A 15890-nucleotide genomic window follows, 5' to 3' on the forward strand; every position below is an offset into this window, starting at 1 on the left:
ATGCATGTGTGGCGGAGGCGCCCCGTGAGCTACCTCTCCCGCGGCCGGAGGCGGGCGAGGCAGCGAGAGGGACGTGAAGGAAATATGCCCTATACGCAATAATAAAGTTATTATTTATTTCCTTATTTCATGATAAATGTTTATTATTCATGCTAGAATTGTATTAACCGGAAACAAGATACATGTGTGAATACATAGACAGACAAAGTGTCACTAGTATGCCTCTACTTGACTAGCTCGTTAATCGAAGATGGTTATGTTTCCTAACCATGAACAAAAGAGTTGTTATTTGATTAACAGGATCACATCATTAGAAAAATGATGTGATTGACTTGACCCATTCCATTAGCTTAGCACCCGATCGTTTAGTATGTTGCTATTGCTTTCTTCATGACTTATACATGTTCCTATGACTATGAGATTATGCAACTCCCGTTTGCCGGAGGAACACTTTGTGTGCTACCAAACGTCACAACGTAACTGGGTGATTATAAAGGAGCTCTACAGGTGTCTCCAAAGGTAAATGTTGGGTTGGCGTATTTCGAGATTAGGATTTGTCACTCCGATTGTCGGAGAGGTATCTCTGGGCCCTCTCGGTAATGCACATCACATAAGACTTGCAAGCATTGCAACTAATGAGTTAGTTGCGAGATGATGTATTACGAAACGAGTAAAGAGACTTGCCGGTAACGAGATTGAACTAGGTATTGAGATACCGACGATCGAATCTCGGGCAAGTAACATACCGATGACAAAGGGAACAACGTATGTTGTTATGCGGTCTGACCGATAAAGATGTTCGTAGAATATGTGGGAGCCAATATGAGCATCCAGGTTCCGCTATTGGTTATTGACCGGAGACATGTCTCGGTCATGTCTACATTGTTCTCGAACCCGTAGGGTCCGCACGCTTAAGGTTTCGATGACAGTTATATTATGAGTTTATGAGTTTTGATGTACCGAAGTTAGTTCGGAGTCCCGGATGTGATCACGGACATAACGAGGAGTCTCGAAATGGTCGAGACATAAAGATTGATATATTGGACGGCTATATTCGGACACCGAAAGTGTTCCGGGTGATTTCGGAGAAAACCGGAGTACTGGAGGGTTACCGGAACCCCCCCCCCCCGGGAGAAGTAATGGGCCATATGGGCCTTAGTGGAGAGAGATGGGCAGCCAGGGTGGGCCGCGCGCCTCCTCCCCCCTGGTCCGAATTGGACTAGGAGAGGGGGGGCGGCGCCCCCCTTCCCTTCTCCCTCCCCACTTCCTTCCCCCTCCTAGTAGGAGTCCTACTCCTACTAGGAGGAGGACTCCTCCTTGGCGCGCCTATAGGACCGGCCGGCCTCCTCCCCTTGGTCCTTTATATACGGGGGCAGGGGGCACCCCTAGACACAAGTTGATCCGCGTGATCGTTTTTTTAGCCGTGTGCGGTGCCCCCTTCCACCATACTCCTCGATAATATTGTAGCGGTGCTTAGGCGAAGCCCTGCGACAGTAGAACATCAAGATCGTCACCACGTCGTCGTGCTGACAGAACTCTTCCCCGACACTTTGCTGGACCGGAGTCCGGGGATCGTCATCGAGTTGAACGTGTGCTAGAACTCGGAGGTGCCGTAGTTTCGGTGCTTGATCGGTCGGGCCGTGAAGACGTACGACTACATCAACCGCGTTGTGCTAACGCTTCCGCTTCCGGTCTACGAGGGTACATAGACAACACTCTCCCCTCTCGTTGCTATGCATCACCATGATCTTGCGTGTGCGTAGGAAAATTTTGAAATTATTATGTTCCCCAACAGGACGGTGCAGGAGAGCCTTCATCGGCGCTGACGAGCTCGGCGATGCAGTCTAGCCAGTCCTCGTAGAGGTCGTCGACCGGGCGGTAGCGCAGGAGCTCGTGTGCCATGAGCAGCGCGGCCTGTGCGTCCATGGGCGCGTGACGAGCGTGGGACGATGAGCCTGCCGAAGTCAGTGACAGGGTGGCGGTGCGGCCGTCCCGCCGCATAGAGGGGTGAAGTGATGATGCTTGCTGCTTGTTTGCTGCCGGACCGGTCGCGGCGTTGGCAACAGGTAATGGAGAACGGCAGGGAGGTCCGTCAACGGACGCCGTCTGGGCGACGTGAGCGGCCAGGGCGGCTTGGCGCTCGGTGCGAGCTCGGCGAGCGTCTGACATGGACGTGGTGGAGTCACGGAACGTGGATCGACGGAAGGAAAGCTTCAGCGCACCCCTACCTGGCGCGTCAACTGTCGGATTTCGGGTTCCGGCAAAACCCTTGAGGTTCGAACACTGGGGTGCGCACGAAGATCTTTCCCCCAGCTCACGCTCTCACAACGATCTCAGAACCTAACTCGTCGAACCCGAAGAGCAAAGGACACAAGGTTTATACTGGTTCGGGCCACCGATGTGATGTAATACCCTACTCCAGTGTGGTGTGGTGGATTGCCTCTTGGGCTGAGGATGAACAAGTATAAGGGAAGAAAAGCCTCCTGAGAAGAGGTGTTCTTGGGCTCGATGAGCTTGTGTGGTTGAGGATGGAATGGATCCGATCCTAGATGAGTCGCCTCCTACTGTGGTGGCCAGTACTATTTATAAAGGTCCTGATCCTTTTCCCAAATGTAGGCGGGAAGTGATCCAAGAACGGCCAAATTTGAAGGGAGACAACTAGTACGAGTTATCCTGACAAAAGGTGGTCTTCGCCTACCAAAGGCTCTGGTGGTGATGCCGTCCTGGACTCCACGGTGACCTCTGTCCTGCCATCCTGCTGGTCTTGGTCTTATTGCACCGATATGGAAACCTTTGCCTGATGCCTCGGGACTCCTCGCCTGCGCCTGCCTCTTTAGCATCAAAGAGGAAACGAGGACATTGCGCACGCTGGCGCCCGCCTGGTGCCCGCCTGACCTTCGTCGTCATGGCTTACGTCACAGGAACCTCGCGAGGTGCCCCTCGCTTTGATCTCTCTGCCCCTCGCAACCCAGCCTAGTGAGGCCGCCCTCGAGGAGGTCTTGCGTTGTACGCCTCGCGAGGCTTGGCCCTTCGCAAGGGTCTTGAGTGTTTGTTGATGAAGATGGGGCGTACACGCGCGCTGGTGGAGTCACGCCGTGGGCCGCAGGCAGGCAAGTCTGGAGACCCCCGTTTCCAGAACGCCGACAACATGCGCTCGCAAGTCAGCCTATGTTGGGAAGGTTCCAGAAGCTTCCTTCTTTGTTTTGGAAGCTTTGGGACCGTAATGGCCGTTTTTTGTTTTCTTTTCTCGGTTGTTTTTGTGTGATTTTATAGTTTCTTTTTTCCTTTTTCTTGTTTCTTTTTCCCTTCCTTCCATTTTCTTAATTTTTTTTGAAAATTTTAAAAAAGGAAAAAAATCTTCAAAAACATGTTCCGAAATTTGAAAATTGTTCATGTTTTCCACAAGAAAATTGAAGTTTCAATAAATGTTCAGTTTTTTTGAAACTTCGAATTCAAAAAGTTGTTCACAATTTCAAGAGAATGTTCATCAATTTCAAAGTTGTTCAGCATTTAAAATTTTGTTCAATTCTTAATTTGTAAACATTTCAGTATTGCTGAACTCACGAACTTTTTAGAATATTTTAAACATATTTAATTTCATGAATATATATTTTAATTTCATGAACATGTTTTTTAATTTGCATTTTTATTAGATATTTGTAAAGTGGCAAATATTTTTGAGTTTGCAGTATTAGTATGAACATTTTTTTGGCAGTGGAAAAAACAAAAAAACACGAATCATTTTGGCAGTGGACAAAACAAAAAAAAACATGAATCATACTTGTTTAGGTCGTACCTACACAAATCTAGCACTAAGCGGTCCGACATATTTGGTCGGCTCACAACACACTAGTGCGTTCCGGACGAGACTTGCCTGCTCCCTCGACGTGTGCCCATCCGTGCTCCCGCATACGTGGCTTGATTTGATTGAAAGAAAATAAGGTTCGACCCCACCCCCTTAAAATCAGGGGGGAAGATGATTAGATTAGAAAGAAAAGAGAAAAAAAAACAACCATAAGATGAAGTGGGAGCACGGATGGGAGCATGAGGAGGGAGGAGGCAAGCCGGATCCAGTGCGTTCCAATGTGAGTGCGGGGCGATGTAGAGACCTTCTAATCAGTACTTGTGGCGCTAATTAGCGCTGCAGTGCACATACGCTCACGTGTGTGGGCCGGCCCTTGGTCATTGGTGGGGTAGATGACCCGACGACATTATAAACTATTGCATGCAGGGAGGCTCTTGCATTAGGTCAAGATCTTCAGCTCCATCGCATTGTCATCGCCTCTGGCACCTGGCAAGTGGTTTTGGACATTAACAGCAGATCCAGAGGAAGTTACCGTGCTATCATTAGCGATATCAAATCATACTCTAGTTTGTTTCAACGTAATTTTACTTTTGAAAGTCATAAGGTGAACGTAGAAGCGCATCAAGTTTTCACTCTCGCTAGGACTGGGATGCCATGTGTGGTTTGGCCAATCTATGATCCAATGTGTATCCCACAATTTATGGTTTTTGATGAATAAAGCTTAGTTATAGTCCAAAAAAACTGTTCGCTCGGTCTTCCTAAAGAAAACTGTTCACTTGCCTTTTTCTCTATTGGTGTTGTGCTGTCCTTTTTTTGCGGGTATTGTCGCTGTCCTGATTTTTTGCAGGTATTGTTGTTGTCCCCTTTTTTCCGGTATTGTTGCTATCTTGTTCAAGAAAGAAAACTGACTACCAGTATTTTAAATTCAAGAAAATCAAAGACTTAGAAAAAGTTAACAGTTTTGAAAAAGACGCAAATTTGAAGATTCATCACGATTTTGAAAAAACCTTCACGGATTTGAAGATTTGTTTATGAATCTAAATTGTTTATGATCTTCAAAAAGCTAATGGATTTGAATTTTTTAATAAAAATGTAAATGAAAAAGGGAAAGGAAAGAGAAAAACCAAAAACCAAAGAAAAACCAGCAGAAACCACAAAGAAAAAAATGCTCTAAAGCTTCTAGAAGCTCCAGAAAACCAAAATCATGAAGTTATGAAATCATTAATTTAAGGGTGCCCCTTGCAAAGATCACTCATACCATCTTCGTTGATGACTTGTCGCTACCCGAGATTTTTGCCCTTTTTTTCTTTTGTAGATTCGTTTTTTCAAAATGTTTTATATTTTGAACCATGTATCCAAAACACGAACCATTTTTCACCATTGGATTTCTTGAGTCGAGCTCTTCAAATCTAGATCTCATATAATAATTTTCAGTGTTTCTTTTTCATGAAAATGCCAAAACTGAAACGAAAGAAAACCGATAAACACTCCAAAAAAACCGAAAGCACGATTGTGTTTTTTTTGCTCTTTAGGGAGCACAAATTGTGCTTTCCCCAACCTGCAATTTTTTTTCGCAGATTCGATTGTTGAAAAGAAAACGATTCAGATCAGACGGTCGATCAAGCGCGAGCATCCGCCGCCTCTCCCGTGCGATGTGCGTGTTGCGTGGGACCTGTCCAGCATTATCTGTATGGAGTAGTTCCCTTCATCTTTATCTCACCCACACCAACCGCTCAACCTTTTCCTTTCTTTCATGGCGTTTTGTCTCTCTCAAGCCTTCTCTCAATCTCTCACCCAAATCTCCTACTAGATGATGTTGTTTTTTGTAGCTAGTGCGTGGTTCAGGGAACTGCGACTGCATGCAAGACCTCGTCCATGCCGCCCCTGACCATCACCGGCCGTGCGAATAGCGACGGTGTTGTCAGCAACAGCGGCAGTGTTTTTGAAACATCATCTTTGTTGCAATTTTTTCTGCAATATCCTATGTGTTGCAAAAGTTCCTTCTTCAATAACATGGCAAAAGAATTCTTCAACAAAATCTCTGGTGCGAAAAAATTCTGCAACAAGGCTTGTGTTGCAATAATGGAGGACGTTGCTAGTTGCAAAAAATAAAATCTACAACAAGATCACGGTTGCAATAAAAATTCGCAACAAGGCTTGTGTTGCAATAATGGAGGGTGTAAACAATGTGCAACAAGGCATGCGTTGCAATAATGGAGGGCACTGCTGGTTGCAAAATATTTCTGCAACAAGGCTTGTGTTGCAATAATGGAGAGTGCCGCTGGCCACTCGATGCACCAGATCCGATGGCTGGCGACCCGACCGATCTTTTAAAACGATCCGCCCGCGTAGCTGCCCCCTTGTTGAAAACGTTCTATTTCTTGAACCATGCATCCAAATGCCGAACCGTCTTCGTAATTGAATTTCCCGTGTTAACATGTTTCGACAAACTTTTTCCAGAGTTGCTTCCGGGCCGAGTGGGCTCACGCCATCAAGCCGGTGGGCTTTGCCCGCCCGCCTGCCTCTGCAGCAAAACACGGCTCGGAAAGCGGCGCTGTTCGCTGCCGTTCTCCCACTCTCGCCTGGCCTGACCTGACCTGACCTTATCCACCGCCCCGACGCGACGACTGGCCGCGAGCGACGCAGCCGCATACCGCGCGCGTGAGCCCCCTTCCCCTCTCCCCACCACCCCGCCCCTGTTCCCCGGAAGCGCGCGAGCTGCCGCCGGAATCAGCAGGCCGCGAAGATGGTGGCCGCCTTCGCCGTCACTCCCTCCTCGTCCATGTAAGTACAGTAGCCCCAAATCAAATCAAGTCAAGCTCCCCTCTCTACCCGTTTCTTGCTGATTTTCTTCCCTTTCTTCGCAGATGCGGCGTCTGCGTCCCGACGGCGTGCCGTCCGGAGGCGCGGGGCATAGTGCCGGCGCCGAGGTTCTTCCATAACCGGAACCAAGGTACACACACTTTTGTTTCCCTTCCCCACATAGTTACATTGCAGCGGGCACTCGCAGGCAGAATCGTGGGGCTCGATTCGGACTCAAGTGTGAAGATGAGTCCAATGTTAGGCTAGCAAGGACCTGAGTCAAGCCGGCGACACGCTGAACCAGATTAGGAATGGTCGTTCGTTTCTTGGCTGGCCCATGACTCACATGGAACTTGGTGTGGTGGTTAATGTAGAAATTGCACCGCGAATAGTTTCCAGCAATGCTGAATGCTTATTTATTTCTAATTTTTCTTGTTAATGTTTGGAAGACGCCATCAGTCTATCTCGCACGTTGCTGTACCCACCCCCAAATTCCAGCTATGCTATTTGCACATCTTGTGGGTAAATTGACTCTGTGAGTTCCTCTGCTGATTGGCTCTAAAAAATCAGCATCGTGCTAGATAGGAGGCCACTGATTGCACCATGTTTTAAAATGTTTGGTGTCCAATGAACTTGCACGCCTTTGTTATTTTGTCATCTGTTAGTTGCTACTTGCTAGTAGGCTGAATATATTGTTCGTGATGTGTTCTGTCACCTCTGTCGACCTGTTCATGAAGCATAAATGTTCATTTGCTGAACTAATAACTAATAAGTGCTTGCCAAACACTAATGATCTAATCATGTTTTGATTGCAGCGAACACACGGTCTGCAGCAGCTTGGTCCTTGAAGGCCGGTCTATGGGACTCTCTCAAATCTGGGTAAAGTACATTATGTACCCCTTTAAATATTTGTGTTATGTTTATGTTTAAAAAATATCTACTACTATATCATCTATGTACTATTGAAAAAAACACTATTTCCAGAGCTTCCCACCTTGATGCAAAGGGTTAAACCATTAAACAAGTGCGGGTTTCCCACATTATCATGGCTGGGAGCCTGGGGCAAAAGAAGGCGAGGATAAAGTAACAGTGACATCTAAGAATTCACATGTTAATCATGAGAACAAGCATTGCTATAGTGGGACTCAATCATGGTGGCAGGAAAATGATCCTGCTAAAATTCGGATCATCTTTTCTCCAGAGCAAGCAGCAGGAGCTCCACCTCTCCATTAAGTAGAAAAACCAGCCGAAAACTGATACAGTGGACTCAACCAGCCTAGCACACTAGGCCCAGAGCTCACACACATCACAGAAAACGCAATACCTGAACACCCACAAACCAATGGACATGTGAGCACGGGCAGAAGAGCACACCACACTGCAACTCTGCTGAAAATGTGCTCGCTGCACCACAGAAACCCTATGCCCCTGTTGAGTATGCTAGATCCAGTGTGATTGCCCCAACGAAGAGAGCACGGCATTCCAGCCAGGCTTGACAGAAGCATGATAGAACCCCAAATAAAGTGTCGAGGAAAGAAACTCTGACTGCTGCCAAGAAGCCACTCTCCGAACAAGTAGTTTGATATGTTCTTTTATTGTCCGCTTAACAAGGGAGTCTCAAAATATTATACTGAACACCGAGCCTGAAAACTCATGATCTTTCTTGCATGTTACAACCTTTAGAGTATTATCCAACAGTTGCATGTCATGTTTCTGAAATTTGTACCTTATGGGGAAAAAACCCAATGCTTTTGTTTCACAGGTTTTTAAAAACTAGCAATAGTACAGAGACAGTAGAGCCACTATCCACAGCACTTGAAGAAGAAGAAATTGTACCTGAGGAATTAGTGCTCCTAGAAAGGACACTCCCTGACGGTAGCACAGAACAGATCTTATTTTCTTCAGCTGGTGATATTGATGTATATGATCTCCAGGCCTTATGTGACAAGGTGATCTTTCCTCAAAGCACTTTCATGTTTCGTCCTGCAGTGTTAGTGATTTATCCTACAAGAAATATTTAGTTTTGTAATGTTCATCTCATAGGTAGGATGGCCACGCAGACCTCTAACAAAAATAGCAGCATCCTTAAGAAACAGCTACTTGGTCGCTACACTACATTCAATAACTAGGTCTTCGGAAACAGGTACTTGCGTTGTTTAATTGTTACTGGATCTCGTGTGATCCGTGCAAATAAGTTAAAACCAGTTTCCTAATCTTCAGATTATTTGCAGAAATTCATTTTTCTAGCTGACGAACATCTTAGTATAGAAGTTGTTTGACAGAGGGAGAAGAGAGGAAGCAACTGATTGGTATGGCGCGGGCAACTTCAGACCATGCGTTCAATGCTACAATCTGGGACGTCCTTGTTGATCCTTCCTATCAGGTGAATTGGCGAAGACTTTTCTGCTTTGTGTCTGAGTCCTCCTTTACTAGTTGTTGTATCAAGATTCGTGCGTAGTGGCTTAGAACTTAATCATTCCAGGGTCAAGGTCTTGGTAAAACACTCATGGAGAAAGTGATCCGTACTCTGCTCCAGAGGGACATCAGCAACATCACACTATTTGCGGACAGTAAAGGTACTTCTCTAGCGGACCCCAACTTGTTTGGGGCTGAAGGGCTTTGTTATTGTTGTTGTTAATTGATTTCCTCGTAATACACGCGCGCCGCGGCACATCGATGCGTTCTGCTTTGTGGTAGCGGGGAAAAATGGATGTTCCGTTCGTTGCCGGATGCAGATAATGCAGCACAGTAGTATATACTGTTTCATCAGGCTGCTAACGGATCATTGTTGGTGGTCCTTGATTCCTTCTGATTAATTGCAGTGGTGGACTTCTACAAGAACATGGGGTTCGAAGCCGACCCCCAGGGCATCAAGGGCATGTTCTGGTACCCCAGAGTTTAGTAGCTCCGGTGGCGGCCCGGGCGCCCGCCTGGTCTCCGCCCGACGACCGGCGCAGTCTGCTCCAGTGCAGAAGAATATTGGCAGGAGCTGAGCTGTGTATAACAGCGACTCGAGTGGCCGATGGCCATTTGCAACGTCTGGTGCCACCGGCTCTCAGGTCCTGTTGGTCTGTACGTAACTGCTAGGAAGTAAAGTATCCCTGTTCTCGTACTGCGAAGGAGACGGCCACACCCAACATTATTATACCGTGGAAGTCAAGAGATTGGTCTTCCTCCAATCAACATGTCCAGGTCCACATCGCGTCGCCGTTCACTCGGTCGGTCCAGTAATCGGTCGGTTTTCTGGACTGTTTCTGTCATTAACGTGTGAGATTTTTCGAGCAGCGTATGTATGAATGTATATGGGGTCGTCTCGTGTTGGCCATCATCATCCACTGAAGCTGGAGAGGTGGGTCGTGCCGTGGAAGCTTTTCATCTCGCTGGCCGACAAGCCAAGCCACTCAATGCAGCTGGTGTCACCGGCGGCCAACCTGTGCCGTCAACGACAAGCCGTTGCCGCTGCTCCTGCTCGCACGCGGTCAGCGCGCGTGCGTTCTTGACCCGATCTTGTGGCTATCCGTTTCGGCCGCCCTGCAGCGATCTTCTGCTGCGCTACACGTGCTCTGCGCAAACCGATTCCAGAACGCGAATAGTGGTGCAGAGCAGATATGATCCGTGGTTGATTGCACTCCACGTTCCGACCAATCAACCTTCAACCCACTGGAATAAATGAGAGAGCTCACATACATTTTCCTATGCGCTGCCGTCAGTCAAGTACGTTGTCTTGCTCGGGAATCCTGCCATGGCGTGCGGGCTACACACAGACACAGTGTGCGCCCTCCACGACGGTGATATCATATCACGCAGCTGGAATGGAAGATCGACCGGGTGCGTGAATCGTGATAGGGTTAGCCTGACAAACCCCGACCATCCAGAAGAGGTCATTAGCATCACACGCCCTTTTTTCTGCGAGAAATTATTATCACGCGCTCTTACCAGTGACTAGCAGCGACTGATCAATCAGACGGGTTTTCTGTCCGACTCCCAGCGCCAAACCCGCGAGCTGATGAGATGATCGAGGATATGATGTTTCTTGGCGGTTTGCAGGTCTATCTGGGGCCGGAAAGTCTGGCCACAATTAGAATCTCGCACAAGGTGAGTGATGGACCCATCGATAGTGTCGCTCAGGGAGGTGTGTGCGCGTCATGGCAGCGTCAGTGTGTCGCCGCGTTACCAGTGGGAACGCTGCCACCGTTGTCTAAAACCCATGCATAAGCATGCTTCCACTTGAACCTTGATCTTGCTTTCTCGGTGCGCGGTTACATGTACTAATATATAGCCATCTCTCTATATTCGCCACTCACCATCACCCTCACAGGCTAAGTATAGATTTGTTTACGCATCGATGTGGCCACTCTACTCTCATTCTCCGCTGATCCCCGACCCCGAGGCCAGGAAATGTAGACTAATTTCGTCTGGATATTGTTTTATAGTTAGATGGGCTTTGTTATGGTTACCCAGATATTACCCTCTCAAAACTCATGTCATATGATATTGGACGCAATGATGCAGTGATTCCCAGCTTGATTAAGAAAAGCTGCTATCAAGTAGCAGAAGGTCCACATATTCAAAAGCTGCTTAGCTTAATGAGGCTATCGGAATCACTTTGTACCAACTTGAGTAGCTTTCAAGTCTCGTGGACTTAACAAAGGGACAAAAGGAAGAAGAGAAGAAGATCAGCCCGTGTTGAGGTTGATCCTTTTTTTCCAAACTTAGTCATGTATCACGCGTCACTGATATAAAGGTGAAAAAAACCTTCTCTAGCTGGATCTCTCTGGACTGTCAAATTGTATTGGATTAGATCAAGCTGGGGGTAAATATCCCAAAAGCACACGGCCAGCATGCATGCACTAGCCAGTAGCCACACATTTTGACCAGAGCAACGGTAACTATATGTACATATCTACTAGCACAATCTTAATCAAGTTGAGCCGCTTCACTCTCACCACTGTCACTTTGACTTTGATGCCCCTCAGCTAGCATGCTTGCATGCCTCTATGTCGATCCACCACTAGTTGTTGCTCCACGAAATCTAAGGCCGCCGTCATTCTTTTTGCTCAAAAGGTCGATATATGCTAATTAATCTTTGTACAAATCTGGGCGCCCCATAGGCGCACGGAATGTATCACTGCTGCAAAATGGGGCTAAGAGAACACATCTACTGCACACCTTTGGACCGAACTATGTGCGATGCAAACATCACAAACGGTAGAGAAATAAACTCATGTGCCAGAAAAAGAAACGTGTGGGCCCATCCATCAGACAAGATTTTGAAACGCAAGTTGTGTGTGATAATGGGCACACATTAAGGTACAATGCATGTGTGATATGTCATCATAACAACAACAACAACAAAGCCTTTAGTCCAAAAAAAGTTGGGGTAGGCATCTTTTGGGTTTCATCTCCATAAAAATGGCTGAGTTTTTACGTTGGCTCGCCAAGCCTATCACAACCCTTCTCCTTTATCCGGACTTGGGACCGGCTATATTGAGATAACATAGGCGGAGTTATGTCATCATAACACACACAATTGATATTTCTTAATCATGTGCGTTGATGGGCAAACACTTTACCAAAATGAGTTGTGTGCGATGCCTTGGAGGGATGGGGATCCCCTGACGTGGCCTATTCTGTCATTGAATCACTGACACATGGGTCCCACCAATCATGGGGGCCTCACATGTCAGTGACCGAAAGGCTGGGATTGCTACGTCAAAGGATCCATGACTGCCTTAGAGCATTGCACATGTTACGCTATATGGTCACTGTTGAATTATTGATGGACTTTGGCCCATATAAGACAATATTCTTGGTTAAACTCTGAGGCCCATGTAGGTGTATGGTAAGTAGGTGGAAAATTTAGTACCATACTGCTAGTGGAAGAAGAGTTGGACCTCTTTATAAGGGTTGCTCTACCACATGCCATTGGGAGCTTGAAAAAAGGAGTGGTACGCGCGCTCCTCCTCTGTCGCCTGCTTCGCCTCGCCACGCCACGCCAGGACGCGCGCGTCATTGATTGCGGGAATGAGCTGAGCCGAGATCACACATAACAGAAGTGCAAATGTCCAAGACATTGGATGGTGGGTTGTTCGCGGACTTGGTCATGGGCCTCGGCCCAGGCCCATTTACCCGACGACCTATATATTGGAGGAGTTGGCCAGTGCAGCCGGCACACTCACTCCAGCCATCATCTACCGCTCCTTTCAGTGTGCTACTTCTGGCGATCCCGTCCCAACAACCGCGTGCACGGTTGGTCGGGAGAGCAGGTGCCTTTGGAACCCTGTCCTTCGAGATCCCGCCCAAGAGAAGGGCGATAAGGTTTTTGAGGAGCGTCTCGGCGCGACTGCTCCCTGTCCGTCCCCGTATCTGTCCTCATTTGCTTTGACTACTTCCCCTGCATCGACCCTATGGTCGATGATGAAGCCGCCAAGAAGAAGGCCACGGACGTCGCCAAGGCTGTTGTTTCCACCGCTGTGTTGGCCTGGCCAACCCAAGGGTATGACTTATGCATCCCCTATTTTCTTATTCACGTGCTAACCAGATATGATGTGTTCATAGATGTTTTAGTTCTATGTCATGTACGTGCTCACATGTTTAGGTATTGGTATGAGTTGCAACACACAATGATTGTCATGTTTATTATCTACTCATGGATTAGATTATAAAAAATGTGCTAGTATTTTAGTAGTTACCGTATGTGATGATTTAAAAGTTGCGTTAATCATGTGCAATAACTCATGAAAGTGCATACATTGTGTTGTGAGAATTGTGTGCTCTACTAGGCATACAATTTAATCAACAAAATTGTGTTATACTGAAGATCATCTCTCATGATTACGTCATATGGATTGTGTGCGATGTGACTTGTCCCATCTATACGAACAACATCCTCTGTCTGCAGACGTACATACTTAATTAAAGCAACCGTAGGATAGTCGTCATATGATTGCATCAATTTATATATTTCATTAATAGAAACGCCATCGTCTTGGCGAGGACACTTGTTGGTGACCGTCGGCTTCTTTTCACCGCTGTCCTCCCCCTCCTCCTCGTTGCCCCTACCTCCTTCTCATCATCGTCATCTTCTTCATGGTTCTTCGGGTGCTCCTCCTCTGAGTCGGGTTCCGATGGCGGCTTTGGCCTTTCCATGAACTGGATAAATTCGAGGTTGGGGATCAAGGGCGGAGTCATGGACTGTGAGCCCAATGATTCCCCACTTGAAGCGGACAGACTGGGGGTTTCGTCCTCGCAGGAGGAGTCTGGGTTCTTTCATGGCCCTTCAGAGAAGGACATGCCGGTACTGCTAGAGATTGCAGAAAGAATGGGAGAACGCGGGGATGAAGAAGAGAGCAATGCCGCTTGAAGTAGGCATTGATGGGTTATATTAGCGCATTAGAGGGTGGTTAGAATTTTGATATAATCAATAGCAATTAGTACCACCGCTCCGAGATCACGCGTTTGCAATTCTCAAGATGATAACTACACACACAATTTTGAACTATTCACACGCTTTGCTCAAACAAAACATGTGTGACAACTATCAGTTAATATAGGACCATTGTGAAGCAAGATGAACTCTGCTGCTGCTCATATCAGTCAAGTAGGCTCGTTTCTCATCGGGAACTGTGCATGATGATGCTATATCTGATCTATATGGCATGACATGCATACCGAGGTGCATGTTTACAGCTTAGAGCATCTTCAACAGGTGCGCCAAACTAGCGCCGCGTCGCAAAATCTCCCGTTTTAGCGCGCGCAAACGGAATAGTTGCTCCAGCGGGCGCGCGAAAACAGCGCGCGCGGCATACGTAATCCAGCGCGCGGGCCGAAACGCAATCGCGCGCCGCTTATTTGCTGCGCCCGCTCCCACGCGCTGGACTCTCGCGTGCTCGCTCGCACCTCCCACCCCCCTCCAGCCGCGCCGCCGCCGCTGACCGAGCCACCCGGTGACCGTTCCGGCGCTTTCCCGGCCTATCCCCGCCCCGCGCGCTTTCTCCGCCCCCCCTCTAGTCCCGCCGCCCCGCACATGTGCTGGTCCTCCGACGAACAGTGCCCACGCGCTCGCTGCCGCTCGTGTGATCATGCTTGTGTGATCATGCACAACATGATCATCGAGAATGAGCGTGGCCAAGATGTAGACTACTCTTAGTATGAGCTCTTGGGACATCCTGTGCGAGTGCGACGGAGGGCTGAAAGGGTGGCCCATTTTGTTGTCTCCTATCATGTCATTCGACGTCTCGCAGCGCATAATGATCTTCAGAAGGATCTCATTAAGGAGTGGTGGGCATGGAATGGACGACAAAGAGCATCATGATTTGTGCGTTCGTTATTGTATTGTTGAACTATTTGTTGTGTTTAATTGCACTGTTTGTTGTATTGAATGATAAACTGTTTATTTGAGTTGTAATAAACGAAATTGAACTATTTATTTTTGTTTGTTTTGATCTTTTTGCTTATGTTTTCGAATGCATATGTTGTTTGTGCGAGTCACGCGCGCTGCATTTTTGCGCGCTGCTGGAGCGACGCACGCGCGCTGCATTTTAGCACGGCTGCTGGAGCCAGCGCTGCGCGCCGCGTCAAACTAGGCGATACACGCGCAGCATATCTGTTTTTTGCGCGTGGCGCGACCGGCGCCTGTTGGAGATGCTCTTATGATGGTGCATTGAAATATGCAAAAGCCTAGGTTATCCGCCCACCCCAAGTGACTGGGGGGCTCGTGCTGCACAATGTGCCATTAGGGCAGGGTTTTGTGAAGTGTTTCGTGTAAGGGGTGCATTCATGGATCTCCCTATACATAATGTAGGGGACGATACTGAACACAAGACCTCGGGAGAAATACTGCTAGGTCATATCCAATGGCGCATGTCTTCTCGCCACGACAGCTATTTGTGTGCTTTCCCAAAGAAACCTAACAATCCCAATCCGAGTGCAGAGTTTTATAGCAAGCAACTGATATCGTTTTTGGCACTATGTTACTAGCCAGAGATATCAGGAAGTGACCAGACGACCACTCGACTACTTTGTCACATACCATGGTCACATGTACCCGTCAACGACAAATACTTTTGGTGTTTTTATGCATTCATTTAGGGAAGGCCAGAAATATACTAGGTTATAGAATAGATTATCTTATTCTCTGCAAATTCATGTTTGAACCCCCTAAAATTACGAGATGATTAAAATTAAACTAGATAACATGTGACTACTGAGCGATCATATTTTGGTTCGACGTTTCCGTCGATTGCGAGGTATTTATGGTGACTTCGTGAAATTTCAAGATACT

The 15890-nt window shown here is 47.4% G+C and overlaps 1 protein-coding gene across 1 annotated transcript; it reads left to right on the top strand.

Moving 5' to 3' along the window:
* Positions 1–6364: 6364 nt before the first annotated feature.
* Positions 6365–9908, top strand: LOC119284027 (serotonin N-acetyltransferase 1, chloroplastic-like). Its single transcript, XM_037563334.1, has 8 exons — positions 6365–6589; positions 6673–6758; positions 7423–7486; positions 8370–8556; positions 8651–8750; positions 8890–8990; positions 9090–9183; positions 9430–9908. Exons 1-8 carry the CDS (start codon positions 6552–6554, stop codon positions 9507–9509), a joined length of 750 nt encoding a protein of 249 aa, XP_037419231.1. The 5' UTR covers positions 6365–6551; the 3' UTR covers positions 9510–9908.
* Positions 9909–15890: the final 5982 nt, after the last annotated feature.

Source organism: Triticum dicoccoides, chromosome 1A, assembly GCF_002162155.2.
Source record: "Triticum dicoccoides isolate Atlit2015 ecotype Zavitan chromosome 1A, WEW_v2.0, whole genome shotgun sequence".
NCBI classification, from domain to species: domain Eukaryota; kingdom Viridiplantae; phylum Streptophyta; class Magnoliopsida; order Poales; family Poaceae; genus Triticum; species Triticum dicoccoides.